The 17100-nt window shown below is 37.5% G+C and overlaps 1 protein-coding gene across 1 annotated transcript in view; it reads left to right on the top strand.

Annotated features, from left to right (window-relative positions):
- LOC149812793 (alpha-mannosidase I MNS5-like) overlaps positions 1–17100 on the top strand; it is a 49626-nt gene that overhangs the window by 11378 nt on the left and 21148 nt on the right. Inside the window, exons 7-8 of the mRNA XM_089990692.1 lie at positions 8755–8803; positions 8881–9060. Coding sequence (XP_089846818.1) covers positions 8755–8803; positions 8881–9060 — 229 coding nt within the window. The remainder of the gene's footprint in view (positions 1–8754; positions 8804–8880; positions 9061–17100) is intronic.

The following is a 17100-nucleotide window of genomic DNA, read 5'->3' as shown; positions in this document are numbered from 1 at the left end:
TCTTGTTGATGATAAGTAAAATTGTAAGGTTGTTGTTCAGTTGGCTAAGGGAACATAGATAATCCACAAGAGGCTCACAGGTGGAGCGTGGTGTTTGCCTTGTGCATACAGAGAATGCACGTTGGATTCGGTTGGATGGATTTGCACCTTTGGCTATGAGAGACTCAATTAAACTTCTAGATACTCTCTCAAGATTGTGGGTTAGCGGAGTGCCCACATTGAGCAGAATGCTCATTGTTTTGGTCCCTTAAGTTGGCAGATCCTCAATGGATTGTGTGTGCAGAAAAGTTGTTGTTCGTGGCTCATTGGTTCCTACGAGAACGTTTTGCTGACTCTGAGAGAGTTACAACGTGCTGACTTCGTGAGGGGAGTTGCAGTATTGGGGCAAAGTGCCCTTCTGAGGACGAGTGCCTAGGAAGACACTTTGAAGGACCACTTTGGGGTGATACGCAAGAAGGCATCCCCCACTTGAGGACTAGTTTGGACCATTGAAAAACCGCAAGTTGGTGCTTAAGGAAGTTAATATCCCTGTGACATGCATTGGTGGTCGTCTTTTTCTGCGAGAACTATGAAGGGCTTGAAATTGCCCTTGCTGGGGTTGGAAGGCACCCTAGCCATGAGCTTCAAGATGACAAGTTTGTCGTGCGGGTGAGGATGACCCGTTTGTGTTTGAGACTGCACTGGGGTCTCACGAGCAAAGAATGCTTGATGTTGATAAAGCAGAAGACCGCTGTCTAAATGATCGGTGATGCGTTAAGGAATGAGACTTGACGTGTTAAAGGTTACGACGATGGAAGATACAATCTAGAACAAGTTGAGTAGGCTGAAGAAAAGAGTAAATCAAAGATAAGTACAAAGGGAAACTGACATATCAGTGAAGACTGTATTCTTACCTGCACCAGCATTATCGAGGACGACAATGGTTTTGGGTGGGGGAGAATGTCCCAGGCTGATCTTTCGGAATAGGACATGTACATTGCGGAGCTCTATTGAGTGGAAAATGCATCGATTGTAGGAACGTGCTGTATGCGTTCGCTTGATCGGTGACGTGTGGTGGTAGCACGACATGCGATAGGCATCAGTATCGTCGTTAGTGCATCGCTGTGTGACGACATTGTTAAAATGTATCTCCAAAACCTTGTTGTAAGTATAAATATATATACTTATATACTTAGAGATACATATACATATAATATATTTTATGTACATGTATCTCTACATATATAAATATATATATATATATATATATTTATACATATTTTATTTTCTTACCTGAAAAGGGTATTCTTGTAATCTTGTGCATATTCCATTTGGGAATATGTTGTAATTTATTTTTGTATTTTGTATTTCTTTTTTTTTTTGTATTTCATAAAAGTGCATTGGGGGTCCCCCAATAGAGTCGTTGGGGGCCCCCCAACGACTCCTTTGGGAGCCCCCCCTTTGCACCCTTTTGCTTTGTATAAATAGGGGTGTTTCCCCTTGTAATTCTCTAAGCTTGAGAGTCTCAAGCATTTGCTCATTTTTATGAAATACATGCATTATTGCATGTTTGTTACTTTTACGCTTTTTGCGTATTTTGTTCAAGTGTTGTGAGAGTGTCTTCGTGCACTTCTTTTATAAAGTATTTATGCTTGTATGCGTATTGTCTCTTCATAGACAATTTAACATGGTATCAGAGCTTGGTTGGTGATAGAGGATTCTAGGATTCTCTTCTTTTCAAGTGCCTCGAAAAGCGTGCCTTCAGATCTTTGGAGGTTGGAGTGATGGATCTTGCTTCTCAAATATTTTAGAAGAATCTTGCGCAAGCTAGCATTTGAAATATTGTGTTGGTACGCCATTTCTCACTTTCTCTTTACTTCATAATGGGCGAAAAAGAGTCTCATTTTACTCTTGGCTTCAAATTAAATGGGTCCAACTATCATATTTGGGCCGGAAACATGGAGGCTCACATAAAAGGAAAGGGGCTATGGGGTTATGTGCAAGGCACAATTCCGGAACCGGAACCCAAAATAACTGTGGTAAACAGAAGTGAAATCAAGATTCTTGAAGGAGAAGAAAGGGTTAAAGCTCTTGAAGAGTATTCTAAGAAGCACGATGAATGGGAAATGAAGAATTTCAAGATTCTTTCTTGGTTCTTTTCATCCGTTGAAACTAAGATTAATGCCAACATTATTAAGTTCAAAAAGGCATCGGAAGCTTGACATTACCTTGAGAAAATGTATACATCGAGGGATCTATCTCATAAGTATTATCTTCAAAAGAAAGCTCTCTCTCTTACTCAAGGTGAAATGACCATTAGGGAATATTTTTCCGATCTTTCCTCCATTTGGGATGAGCTTGCCATGCTTGAACCAAAATGGAGTGGAGAGACAATTGAACTCCGTCACAAGCAACTTGAAGAAGATCGATTCTTCAATTTTTTGAATGGGCTAAGGCCCGAATTTGAGCAAATAAGGTCTTCTCTTCTATCCTCATTTACTCCTCCCTCTCTTGAAGATGTACTCACCAAACTAAGTGGTGAGGAGACTCATATGAGTTTATGTAAACAAGGATCAAGTGTTCTTGTGGTTCCTTGTAATCATGAAGAAAACAATGAGGTCAATGCCGTATCAAGACCCGGGAACAATGTTAAAACCTATCGTCCCCCTCATTTTAAACCACAAAATCAAGGTGAAAATGGTGGGCAAAGAGGAAAAAGGGACTATAGCAAAATTATTTGTCATTTTTGTAAAGAACCCGGACATATCAAACCCATATGTCCCAAATGGAAAAAGCTTCTCGCAATGGCTACCACCGGTGTACCACAAAAGGAGGAGGCATCATCAAGTGGGTCACTCTCTTTAAATCAAATAGTGGAAGCCCTTCAACCTCTCCTCAAGGGAGCTACCTCCGGTGCCGCCGTGTCTTCTTCATCTTTTTCAGGTAAAGTCTCTTGGCTTTTGGACTCCGGTGCATCTTTTCATATGTCCCCAAACATGTTTTCACTTTCCGATTACTCAAAAAATGTTTCTCTCTCTTTTGTTTCCACTGCGGATGGAACCTCTCTTGAAATTAAAGGAATAAGTAATTTTGAAAATCAAGATTTTTTTATTCCAAAAATTAGATTTATACCTAAACTAAACTTAAACCTTCTCTCTGTTTCTCAACTCTCGGACCATGGTTGCGATATTAAATTCTCTTGTGATAAATGTTTAATACAGGATCGCCGGTCCGGGAAATTGAATGGGGAAGGCTTTAGAAAAAGAGACTTATACTATATGGAATCTTTTCAAGTTCCAAAATCTTTTTGTAATGTGGCAAAAAACAAAGATATAAATGTATGGCACAAGAGACTTGGTCATCCTAATATCACCAAGTTGTCTTATTTACATTTTGCAAAAGACCTATGTAAAAGTTCTTTTTCTTGTAATGATTGTATTCTCGAAAAAATGCAAAGTTTACCTTTTGAGCAAAGAACTATGTTCTCTTCTAAAACTTTCGAAATTGTTCATTCGGATGTTTGGGGACCCACACCTGTTACTTCAAAAGGAGGCTTTTCTTATTATGTCATTTTTGTGGATGATTTTTTCAGATATTCGTGGATCTATTTTCTTAAGTTCAAACATGAAGTTTTTTCGTGTTTTAAAACCTTCCATTCTATGATCAAGAATCAATTCAACAGTAATATAAAGATATTTAGAAGTGATTCTGGAGGGGAATATCTCTCCAATCAATTTAAAGTATATCTTGAGGATCATGTAATTGTCCACCAAAGGTCTTGTCCTAAAACTCCTCAACAGAATGGGTTGGCCGAAAGAAAACATAGGCACATCATTGAGACCACTAGGACCTTTCTTATTTCCCAAAACATTCCTAAAAACTTTTGGGCAGAAGCAACTCTTGCTTCTGTTTATCTGATAAATCACTTACCATCTAGAATATTAGGAAAAATATCCCCTTTTGAGATTTTATATAAGTTTGAACCTGATTATAGTAGGTTACGAGTTTTTGGGTGTAAGTGTTTTATACTTACGGATAAGAATGACAAACTCTCTCCCAAGGCTATCCCTTGCGCCTTTCTTGGATATTCCGAAACTCAAAAAGGGTTTCGTTGTTATGATCTTCGAGATGATAAGTTATATGTCTCTAGAAATGTAACTTTTTTAGAAAATGAAAGTGGCTTTGAAAAAAATGTTTCTCAACAAGAAAATTTTGATTATTCCTTCCTATTTGACTTATTGTCTAGAAATGATGATATATCTAGTGATGATGATGTATCATCAAATCATGATGAGGAAAATGATGGTGATGTTGGTGGACATAACTCACTCAATGAACAAGAAAGTAAAATTTCAAGTGATCCAATAACCTACTCTCGTAGAAATCAAGACACCTTTAGAAGTGCTATGGACCAATATAGTGAACTTGTCCCTACCCTCGATCACCGAAGATCTGAAAGGAATAAGAGACCTCCAACTCGGTTTGTTTCTTTCGATTCTTTCTCACCCCGGTATAGGCCTTGTCTTAGTGTCATTCACTCTTATTTTGAGCCAAGGAATTTTGAAGAAGCTAAAAAATGTATAGAATGGCAAGAAGCTATGCAAAATGAACTTAATGCTCTTAAAAGGGTTGAAACTTGGGATTTCCAAACTCTACCCATAGGAAAGAAAACTATAGGTTGTCGATGGGTTTTTAAGGTTAAAACTAAAAGCGACGGATCTCTAGAAAGGTATAAAGCTCGCTTAGTTGCAAAAGGGTATGGGCAAAAGTATGAAATTGATTATGAAGAAACTTTTGCTCCTGTAGCTCGAATGGTTACAGTTAGATGTCTTATTACTATTGCATCTATTAAAAATTGGAACATTTTTCAAATGGATGTGAAAAATGCTTTTTTAAATGGTGATCTTAACGAAGAAGTGTATATGGATGCTCCCCCAGGCATGAAGATTCCTAAAGATAAAGTTCTTCGTCTTCGAAAGACTCTCTATGGTTTGAAACAGGCCCCCAAAGCCTGGTATGACAGATTTACCAGTGTAATGCTGGAAAATGGTTTCTCCTCATGTTATACCGACACTGCTCTATTTACTAGAAAATCTAATGTAGGGATTGTGATATTATTACTCTATTTTGATGATATGTTAATTACAGATGATGATGTTCAAGGAGTCAAGGGTATTAAGTCCGTCTTGACTTCAAAATTTAAGATGTCAGACTTGGGTTTTCTGACATATTTTCTTGGAATTGAGGTTGCCCATTCGCAACGGGGTTATTTTCTATCCCAGTCTAAACTTGCTTGTGAGATTATTGACAGATCAGGAATTTCTGATGACAAAGTATGCGAAACTCCTGAAGTTGTGGGAGCAAAAATGAAGATTGACGATGATGTTCCTCTAACCGATCCTACTCCTTACAGGTAGTTGGTAGGTTCTTTAATGTATTTTAGCATTACTCGACCTAATTTGTCACATGCTATACACATCGCCAGTTAGTTTCAACACACTCCTACAACCGTTCATATGAGTGCGGTGCTTCGCATCATCAGATATTTGAAGGGAACAATGAATAAGGGAATATTTCTATCTTCTTCTTCTGAATTAAAATTACTTGCTTATACTCAAGGTTTTAAAACCCGTGACTCGGAACTCAACTCGTGACTCGGCGGGTCAACTCGGTGACTCGGACCGGGTTTTGTTAACTTTTGATTTTAAAAGAAAAACAATATATAATTTGTCTGAAACCATGTTTTTGAGTAAACATAGTCTCCAAATGTCTGTAAGAATATAAAAACAACTGCAAAGAGCTATAGAGGTTTGCTTGAATAATTGAATTTGATATCTATACAAGCACTTTGACTAATTCATGACTTGAATTAGAGGATTTGGTCACCATGAGTTCAGTCTGCTACTACCTAAGGTTCCTAAAATGGCCAATCATATATGCTAGCTTGTTTTAAAAGTTTTAATTCCCTCTCTAACAAATCCATAAATGTAAAATAGGGATATATGTGCATATTGAAAGTTTACAGCATGCCCAATATCAACATAAATAAGCAATTTTCTCATGTATAAAACTATGCAGGAAATATATTAATGGCACAACTATAAAAAGACTACTAATATTTGAATATGTACAATGTTTGTTCACATAACAAATGGATGATGAAACCTAAATGTGACTTCCCATAGGCACAGTTGACCCTCCATATATAGTGAGAATCATTTCTTTAAAATATTTTGCTAGAATAAGTTGATAACACAGGGTGAACAGTAGTTCGAACAACATGGCGATTTTATTCTATGGATTTAAATGCTTTTTTATCTTTAAATGATTTTTATTTTCTTTTTTATACAAAATCTGGGGGTAACCCTTGTTAAAATATATGTACTTATATATTTCGAAACTGTAATTTGAAACTAAAAAAACAAATTTCAAACATCCCAAAACTCGCCCGAGTCAAGCCGAGTCAGGCCGAGTCAAGCCGAGTCAGGCCGAGTCAAGCCCGAGTTTTGGCAAACCGAGTTTGCCTTGTCGGGTTGACTCGCTGGAGGGCCGAGCCGAGCCGAGCCGAGTCAGCCGAGTCAACGAGTTGACTCAACGAGTTTTAAAACACTGCTTATACTGACTCAGATTGGGGAGGTGACCCTAGTAACCGTCACTCCACCACTGACTTTTGTGTTTTCTTAGGTGAATCTTTGATCTCATGGCGATGCAAAAAACAACAGAAGGTCTCTCTGTCATCCACTGAAGCCGAATATAGAGCCATGGTATCTACCACCATGAAAATTGTATGGATTCGACACCTTTTGGAAGATATGAGAGTGTTTATCAGAGAACCAACAAAGCTATGCTGTGACAATAAAAGTGCAATTTATATTGCCAAGAATCACACCTTTCACAAGCGAACAAAGCATATAGAAATGGACTACCATTATGTCAGAGAAGAATATTTGAAGAAGGTCATTGATCTACCATACGTGACGTCTGAGTATCAACTTGCAGACTTCTTCACAAAAGCACTATGTTCGCGAAGATTTCATTTCCTTCTTGACAAACTTGTGGTTATCGCACCGTAAGTTTGAGGGGGGGTGTTAAAATGTATCTCCAAAACCTTGTTGTAAGTATAAATATATATACTTATATACTTAGAGATACATATACATATAATATATTATATGTATATGTATCTCTACATATATAAATATATATATATATATATTTATTTATACATATTTTATTTTCTTACCCGAAAAGGGTATTCTTGTAATCTTGCGCATATTCCATTTGGGAATATGTTGTAATTTATTTTTGTATTTTGTATTTCTTTATTTTTTATTTTTTGTATTTCATAAAAGTGCATTGGGGGTCCCCCAATAGAGTCGTTGGCCCCCCCCAACGGTCACAAATGTGACCGTTGGGGGCTCCCCAATGACTCCTTTGGGAGCCCCCCCTTTGCACCCTTTTGCTTTGTATAAATAGGGGTGTTCCCCCATGTAATTCTCTAAGCTTGAGAGTCTCAAGCATTTGCTCATTTTTATGAAATACATGCATTATTGCATGTTTGTTACTTTTACGCTTTTTGCGTATTTTGTTCAAGTGTTGTGAGAGTGTCTTCGTGCACTTCTTTTATAAAGTATTTATGCTTGTATGCGTATTGTCTCTTCATAGACAATTTAACAGATATAGACGTGGAGCGTTGTTTGGTTAAGCACTCCCAGCGGATCAGAGGATGTTGCCTTTGGGGATTTGGTTAAAGATCTCTCGGCTTGCAAGAGTGTCCCACACGTAGCGGTTGGACGCACATGGGTGCGTGTGGGTTAGGGTTAATTCCCTCAGGAATCACCTTAGGTGGTTCTAACCGAGTATGATGACTCGGGGCTAGGCGGGTGAATGCCTAGACGCCGGTGAATGAGTCTGGGTGGTGCTCAATCATCAACTGGTCTTCGGACTGGAGGCCGCAAGGTCTTGTTCTTTCGATGGCGAGGTTTTGCTATGTCGTGCTCATGGAGCCACAATATGCTTCATGGCACGCAAGGCTAAGGCAAAATTTGTGCCTCTTTCGGAAGTGATAGTTGGTATGGGACGACTATGCACCAAGCGGCATGGACTACATGGAATGCGCATTTGGAAATGCGCTTGATCAACTTCCGCTAGGCAGCTGCGCACGAGGTGGTGCGCAAGGCCAATGAAAATGATTCAGCACATGGAAAGGTGTTTGTACGCGGCTTTTAGCCGTTAGGCTGACCAGCTTGGGCAGCTTGGCGTGTCGTGGGTTTGCGAAGCATTCTATGCCCATGACAGGGCGATAGAAAGGCTTGCGACGGTAAGGAAAGACTGTCACGCTGCATTGGCTTATTGAAAAAAGTAAGCTTGTGATAGTGACATATTTCCCTCATATAGATCTTCATTAAGAGACATCTTTCCTACCTTGGATGAAACTGCTTCAAAACAATTTCCTTGTGTCATGTATTGGTATGGTAATCACCTTAAGTGTTCATCATGGTTCAACTTCAGTCAGTTTTGCACTATAACTTGAGATTAATTCCAAATACAATAGGGAATTTACTCTGAAAAACTTCATACTATTTGTCTTTCATTAGATAATTCTTTTTCAGACATGTACTTTTGTGATTACATGTTTGATTGATGGTGTTGCATGTTACCACTTACATGATGAGGTATACTGTGTTAGTTTATTGATCTGATCTCTGTTGTTATCCATGTTTCTCTAAGCCAATGCTTTTGCATTTATCTGATATGAGGTTCTGCCATTGGCAGCACGGAGTAATGGAGAATGAGACAACAGAGACTAGCACATCAGGCTGTGGTGAGAAAATTTTAATTTAATCACAATGTGAAAATATTTGTCTTACTCTTTTCCATTTGTTACATATTGTATTTTAGGATCTCTCATCCTTGAAATGGGTGCTTTATCAAGATTAACGGGTGACCCTAGATATGAAGCGGCTGCTTTACGTTCTCTTCGCAAGTTATGGAGCATGCGAAGCTCTTTGAATCTGGTAGGGACGACACTAGATGTACTAACTGGGGAATGGATTGAATATTCAACTGGAATTGGAGCTGGTATGCATTGCTGATACTTTTCATTTCATTTTTGTTAGACCTAATTGTTCCCATATCTAAATAAGCATATGGTCTTGGTTTATTTTCTTTGGCTTTAGCGATTCTGAAAAAATCCATCTTGTCAAAATTCTATTCAGATTTATTGCATTGTAAATTTGTTTCTACAAGTGGTGTATTTTTCACATTGATCTTTCTTGTCATGTATTGGGCTAAATTTTCTGTAATGAAAAAGGGTAAACAATACAATAGAATGCTGCTTATGGGCTTACAAGAGCTCAAGAACAAGGACCACTTATGGATACACAAACACATTCACACAACCCACTAAGGGGCAAAAAAACAAGTAAAAAATATAAATATTATTGAGAGTGAGGGTGCTTGAGAACGCACAATCCATCCAAGGGTAATTGTAATGAAATACAAAGAAGAGCAATAGGATGCCTCTTATGGGATTTACAAACACACAAAAGTGTGCGTAAAAAAAGACCACTTATGGGTCAAATACAAGAACATAAGCACAAGGTCACTAATGGACAAGAAACAAACAAAAACTGTGTTATTGGGGAATAATTCCTTGAGACAAGCATATTTTATAAGAGGGGATTCACCCCCTATATATACACAGAAGGCACTCAAGGAGCCATTGGGAGTACTCTCAATAGCTCTTTGAGTCGTGAGTTATAAAGTCTATAATGCCCTTGACAAAAGGAAAGAAATACAAAAATAGAAAGACCCTAAAGTGCCCCTAATGAATACAACTAATAACATGCAATGAAAAGATAAAAATTCCCCTAATGGGTATTACCTATTACATCAATAATATATATATATATATATATATATATTGTTAAATTATATGTATAATTCTCTCTCTATATATATATTCAAGATATATGTATATATAACTATAATTAATAATATAATTTAGGTTGCCCACCAAGGGCATTTTGGTCATTTTTTATATGTTAGAAAATAGGTTTTCTTTATTTTCTTTATTTTTTTCATTTTTTGTATTTTATTTCTTTATGTAAGAGCATTCTTGTAAAATGCCTCCACATAGTTGTTGGGAGTACTCCCAACAGTCACAAATATGACCGTTGGGAGCCTCCCAATGTCTATTTGGAGACTCCCTCTTGGCTTCTTCTTGTCTATAAATAAGGGCTTAAGGCCCCTTGTATTAATAAACTTCTTTGAATCTTGTTGATGAATAAGTTCATTATTTTTAAGTGTTGTCTCTATTTTGATATTGTGTGCACTCTTGTGCTTGTGTAAGCCTTGGTGCTTTTTTTATTGTTCCATAGTGGGCTTGTGCATGTGCACTTTGTGATTGCGTTCTTCATAAGCCCTTAGTAGTTTGTGTGCTAGACCATTTGTGGGTGTGATTTGTGTCTCTTGAGTGAGATGTGTGAAGACTCCTTGTTTCATTACATGTATATGTATACACTTTAACACTCCCCCTCAAATTTACAGTGTAATTATAATGAAACCAACAAAATCTCAAAAGAGTGCGACAAAGGCTTCAATGAGATACCAATACAATAGTGGTCACTTATGAACCAAAAGAATTGACACAATGAAAATACACACCAACTCACAAAGTAAAAATATAATAGATCTTTCATTAACAAATGCTTAGAAAAGCATTAAGAAACACAATAGGGAGATCCTTTTTTATAAGCACAACAAGGGGCAAAGGGGGCAGCCCAACTAGGAGTTGGGCTATCCCCCAACAGTCATAAATATGACCGTTGGGACTAGCCCAATGACTAGTTGGGCTGTCCCAATCAGTCACATGTTACAAACTTCATAAAAAAAAACAAAAAAATAAAATAAAATAAAGAAATTACAACTCAACCCCTAGTGGATTGACCCTTATTACAAAAGAAAATGACTTAAATACCCCTGATGGGTATTTTGGTTTACATACAAATAAATAAATATATATTAACATATATATATAGTATATATATATGAATATATATTGGGTACACAATCTTATTAGTAATCACTGAAAGTTTGTCAAGCAAAAATTGAAATCAAGGGAAGGAAGCACTTTGGTGAAGAAGTCAGCCAATTAGAATTCTGATGCTACATATGGTAGAGTAATAGACTTCTTAAGATATTCTTCACGAACATAATGACAATCCATCTCGATATGCTTAGTGCATTCATAAAATGTATGATTGCCGGTGATATAGATGACACTTTTATTGTCACAACATAATATTGATGAAGATTATATATACACTCCCATATTTTCTAGTAGTCTTTTCTTCCACACGAGTTCAGATGTCATAGTAGTCATGGCGCGATACTCAACTTCAATTGACGATAGAGATACCTTCTATTACTTCTTGCATTTTTCAAGATATTAACGAATCACTCATAAACACACAAAGACCTATGGTTGAATGCCTATCATTGGGATCTCCTCCCCAGTCAAAGTCAGAATATGCAATTAATTCAAGAAAAGATGATGAAGACAATAAGAGTCATTTAGAGTCAATTATTTAATTATCGAACAATTCTCATAATAACACTCATATGCACAGAGGTAGAAGAGTGCTGAAACAGACTCGTTGTGTGAACTTCTTGAGAAATGTTAGGTCTAGTAATAGTTAAATAGGCCAAGGATCCAATTATCTATTAGTATGGAGTGGGGTCATTTAAGGGTGTTTTATCGTCTATCTTCATCTTAGCATTGATTACTTCAGGAGTATCCACCATATTTTCATAAGGGATTTAAGACCTATCAATTATCTCAATAGAAAACTTAGATTAAGCCAGTAAATAACCATGGGGAGAATAGGCTACTTCTATCCCCAGCAAAAATCTAAGAAATCCTAGATCAATCATTTCAAAATTTTGCTTGAGAACATACTTAATATAATTTACTCCTTGTTTGTCTCCTCTAGTTATGATCATGTCATCAACATATCGAAGTAGGATGATGATACTTGCATCAGACTTTAATAAACAAAATAATGCCAATATAACATGATGTATAACCAAGCTTAATCATAACATAACTAAATCGATCACACGAGACTTTAGTAGCCTATTTAAGACCATAAAGTGCTTTCTTTAAGTGAAACACTTTTTTAATAAAAACCTCATATCTTGGTGGGGGATGCATATAAACTTTTTCCTTCAATTCACCATTAAGGAGGACATTCTTGACATCCATTTGGTAAATGAGCCAACATTTAATGGCATCTACTTTCATAAGATTTCTAGTGAAGGTCATCCTAGCTATTGATGCGGATGTTTCATCATAATCTATACCATATTCTTGTGAACAACCTTTGACCACTAATCTAGCCTTATGCCTCTTTAAGTTTTCATCACTCTTGGTTTTTACTTTAAACACTCATTGACAACCTATTGTCTTCTTTCTATGAGAAAAATCTTTTAGTTCCTAGGTTTTGGAATTTTTAAGGCTCCTATTTTTTTCATTCATAGCACTTATCCATTGAGGATAATTCTTAGCTTGGTTGTATGAGGAAGGTTCAAAGTAAGGAAAGAACTTGACTAAACAAACTGATGCAGAGCAGGACCCGACTGGGTCGGTACCACGTGACCCAGACTTGCAGGTGGCACCACCCGATCCACTTCGGGGGATAGATGGTCGGACCCAGGAGCTAAATCCGATCCGGTCCACGGCACCACAATACAGGGTTGATGTACCCCTGCGTACCTACTCCAGAAGAGCGCAGACACGGATGACACAGGCCCAATAGCACACAAATGTTCTTTCGGGTCCGGGTCTGGACTCGAGACCCGAATCCAGCTGAAGCTCTTTAAATAAGCTGCCTAGGGTTTTGTGAAAGACAGAGAAGATTGAGAATACAACAACTTTATTCTTTTGTTATCGCCTACTCCATTTTCCCTTTACAGTTATTGTCTTTTGTTTTCCATTTACTGTTCGTTCTCCCATTTATTGAAATCTTATTGAAAATAAAACAATATAAGCCACACCGATTTTTCGGTGGGCATCTATTCTTTTCTCCTTCGAAGAACGCTGCATCAAAGTGGTATCAAAGCGGGCGTCCACCTTCATCAGCGAAATGACTCTTGAAGCGGGGACCGATCCGGTACGAGGCGAGGAGCGTGAGGAGACTGGCAGCGAAGATCCAATGCTGCACGTGATGGACGTGCTGACAAAAATCCAGGAGAATATACTGCACATGAATAAAGATAACGTTGGCCTGTCGATGCGACTGGATGGGTTTGATGAGCGTCTGACAGCCCTTGAATCATACAAGGAACCGTGCGCAGCACCAGACGTATATCTCGTTGACGGCGCGTCCGCAAGCTTGAGCCCCAATCTTTCAGAACCCTGTCAGCCGACGCAACTCCAACATGGTCGTGTTGCTGCCTTCTCACCGATTCCAATACCCACCTCTGATCCGTGCATTCTCCAGCTGCACCAGGGAGTCCCGGCGAGCAACAACCCCCATGTGGGGGTACCTCACCCCAGGCAACGAACACCTGTGATGGTGCTGTGAAAATATCTCAAAAATGAGATAAAGTGTGCGATAAGCACAACACCACCAATGTGCACAAATGCACAAGAACACGTAGAACAAATGTACACAAAGGTACAATAAAGAAACTCAAATGCACAAAGGCATACAAAATATAAAGAATTTTATTGAGAAGAATGGAGAACAAAAGCTCCAAGAAGTGCATTTTACAAAGGGGGAACTCCCCTATTTATAAGAGGAAAAGGAGCCTTGGAGGGGCTCTACTAGCTGTTGGAGCCCCTCCAACGGTTAGAATTCTAACTGTTGGAGAGGCTCAACAGCTAGTGTTGAGCCCTCCAAGTTGACTTTGAGTCAACAAAAAATAAAGACAAAAAAGTGAAAAGAAAAAAGAAAAGGAAGAAAAGTAAAAATACAAAAAGAATTACAACATATTCATAATTATGAATATGCGCAAAAGGAAGAGAAATGACTAAAATACCCTTGCGGGTTTTACAAGAAAAAGGAAACATATATATATAAAGATAGATACATATACATATATACATGATGTATATATGTATATGTATCTCTCTTTATATATATATATGTAAATATTTACATAAAGAGAGATACATTTTAACACCCTCCCTCAAACTTAGGGCACAATGACCGAAAGTTTGCTAAGGAGAAAGTTGAATCTTGGAGAGCAAAGCGCCTTGGTGAAGAAATCTGCCAACTGATATTCTGAAGTTATATAAGGAAGATCAATGACTTTTTGTAGATATGTCTCTCGGACATAATGGCAGTCCATCTCAATATGCTTTGTCCGCTCATGAAACGTGTGATTCTTAGCAATATAGATTGCACTCTTATTATCACAACACAACTTTGTGGGTTCTTGAATTGAAATCCCCATGTCTTGCAGCAACTGATGAATCCAGACAATCTCCATAGTTGTAGACGCCATGGCTCGATATTCTGCTTCGGTGGATGATAGAGACACCTTCTGTTGTTTCTTACATCTCCATGAGATCAGGGATTCACCTAAAAAAATGCAAAAGCCTGTAGTGGAGTGACGATTATTTGGGTCACCTCCCCAATCAGAGTCGGTATATGCAATTAAATTTAACTCAGAAGATGAGGAAAGGAAAACTCCCTTGTTTAAAGTTCCCTTTATGTATCTGACAACTCGGAGAAGGACACTCATATGAACGGATGTAGGAGCATTCTGAAATTGGCTTGCAGTATGCACACCATGAGAGATGTCCGACCTTATGATGCTAAGATACATTAGAGATCCCACAAGTTGCCAGTAGGGGGTAGGATCCTCCAAAGATTTCCCATCATCGATCTTCATTTTTGATCCCACAATTTCAGGGGTCTCACAGATTTTATCATCAGTAATACCTGATCTGTCAAGAATCTCACAGGCAAGTTTAGTTTGAGACAAAAAATAGCCTCTATGAGAGTAGGCTACCTCGATACCAAGAAAGTAAGTCAGATACCCCAGGTCTGACATTTCAAACCTTTCTTTTAAAGTGGTTTTAATATTTCTGATGCCCTTTATGTCACTACTTGTTATCAACATATCATCAACATACAACAATAAAATCAGAATTCCTGCATCAGACTTTTTGACGAACAGAGCAGTGTCAGTGTAGCATGAGGAAAAACCATTTTGAACCATCACATCATTAAATCAATCATACCAAGCCTTAGGGGCTTGTTTTAAACCATAAAGCGCTTTTTGCAAACGAAGGACTTTCCCCTTTGGTACGTTCATACCAGGAGGAGTATCCATGTAGACTTCTTCATTAAGGTCCCCATTTAGAAAGGCATTTTTAACATCCATTTAGTAAATATTCCATTTTTTAATAGATGCAATGGTGATCAAACACCTTAGGAGCAAAGGTTTCTTCGTAATCGATGTCGTATTCTTGACTATATCCTTTTGCGACAAAACGGGCTTTATATCTTTCGAGAGTGCCATCACTCTTGGTTTTGACTTTAAAAACCCATCTACATCCTATTGTTTTCTTTCCTTCTGGAAGACATTGAAAAACCCACGTTTTGGCTTTGTTGAGGGCTCTAAGTTCGTTGTCCATGGCATCCCTCCATTCTATCATTTCCTTAGCTTCTTTAAAATTTCTAGGTTCTTGATATGAGTGAATGGCACTAAGACATGCCCTATGCTTTGGAGAAAAAGACTCATAGGATATAAATCTAGAAGGATTTTTCCTAGATCTTTCAGTTCTTCGGGAGTTGTTGGAAGATTCACTAAGGTCACTATATTTCTCTATTGCACTTCTAAAAGTGCTTTTATCTCTATGTGTATAGGTAATTGGTTCATTTATCATTTCTTCTTCATCATGAATGGTTTGAGGAATACTTTCACTTATATCCTCATTCTCATTTAATTCATCATCGCTAAAAAAATCTTCATTTCTAGATAATAGTTCAAACAAAAAAGAATAATCGGCATTATCTTCATGAGTTTTGTGTTCTTCAAAACCACTTATGTTTTCTAAAAAGGTTACATTTCTTGAAACATATAGTTTATCATTCTTAATATCATAACATCTAAAACCTTTTTGGGTTTCTGAATATCCCAAAAACGCACAAGGAATAGCTTTGGGAGATAATTTATCATTCTTATCGGTGAGAACAAAACATTTACAACCAAAAATTCTTAACCTATTGTAATCGGGTTCTTTTTTATACAAGATTTCATATGGAGATATTTGATTCAAGTTTTTGGATGGAAGTCGGTTGATGAGATAAACCGATGCAAGAACCGCTTCGGCCCAAAATCTTTTTGGAATTTTTTGAGAAATTAGCAAAGTTCTTGTAGTTTCAATTATGTGTCTATGTTTTCGTTCGGCCAACCCATTTTGTTGAGGAGTTTTGGGACAAGACCTTTGATGAACAATCCCATTATTTTCAATATAACTTTTGAAATCATTTGAGAGATATTCTCCCCCGGAATCGGTTCTAAGAATTTGTAATTTACTATTGAATTGATTTTGTATTAACATGTGAAAAACCTTAAAAGTAGAGAAAACCTCATGTTTATGTTTGAGGAAGTATATCCAACTATACCTTGAGAAATCATCCACATAAATAACATAATACGAAAAACCTCCCTTAGACACAACGGGTGCCGGTCCCCAAACATCCGATTGCACAATTTCGAAAGGCTTAGTTGAAAACATAGTTCTTTGTCCAAAAGGTAAGCTTCTCATTTTACCAAGAATACAATCATTACAATTAAAATTGTCTTTACATAAGGTTTTAGCAAAATGTAAATACGAAAGCTTGACAATATTTGGATGCCCAAGGCGTTTATGCCAAACATTTATATCCTTATGTTGGGCAACATTACAAAAAGAGGTTTTTGGAATTTGAAGAAATTCCATGAGATAAAGATCTTCCTTCCTAGAGCCTTCACCAATCAACTTCCCGGACCGGCGATCCTGTATTCAACATTTATTTGATGAGAATTTGATATCACACCCATGATCCGATAGTTGAGAGACGGAAAGCAAATTTAAATTTAGTTTTGGTATAAATCTAA

The sequence above is a fragment of the Nuphar pumila genome, chromosome 16 (assembly GCF_984573655.1).
Source record: "Nuphar pumila chromosome 16, dmNupPumi1.hap1.1, whole genome shotgun sequence".
In the NCBI taxonomy this organism is placed as follows: Eukaryota; Viridiplantae; Streptophyta; class Magnoliopsida; order Nymphaeales; family Nymphaeaceae; genus Nuphar; species Nuphar pumila.
Note: the sequence above shows the minus strand (reverse complement) of the source record. Positions and strands in the feature narration are given on the sequence as shown.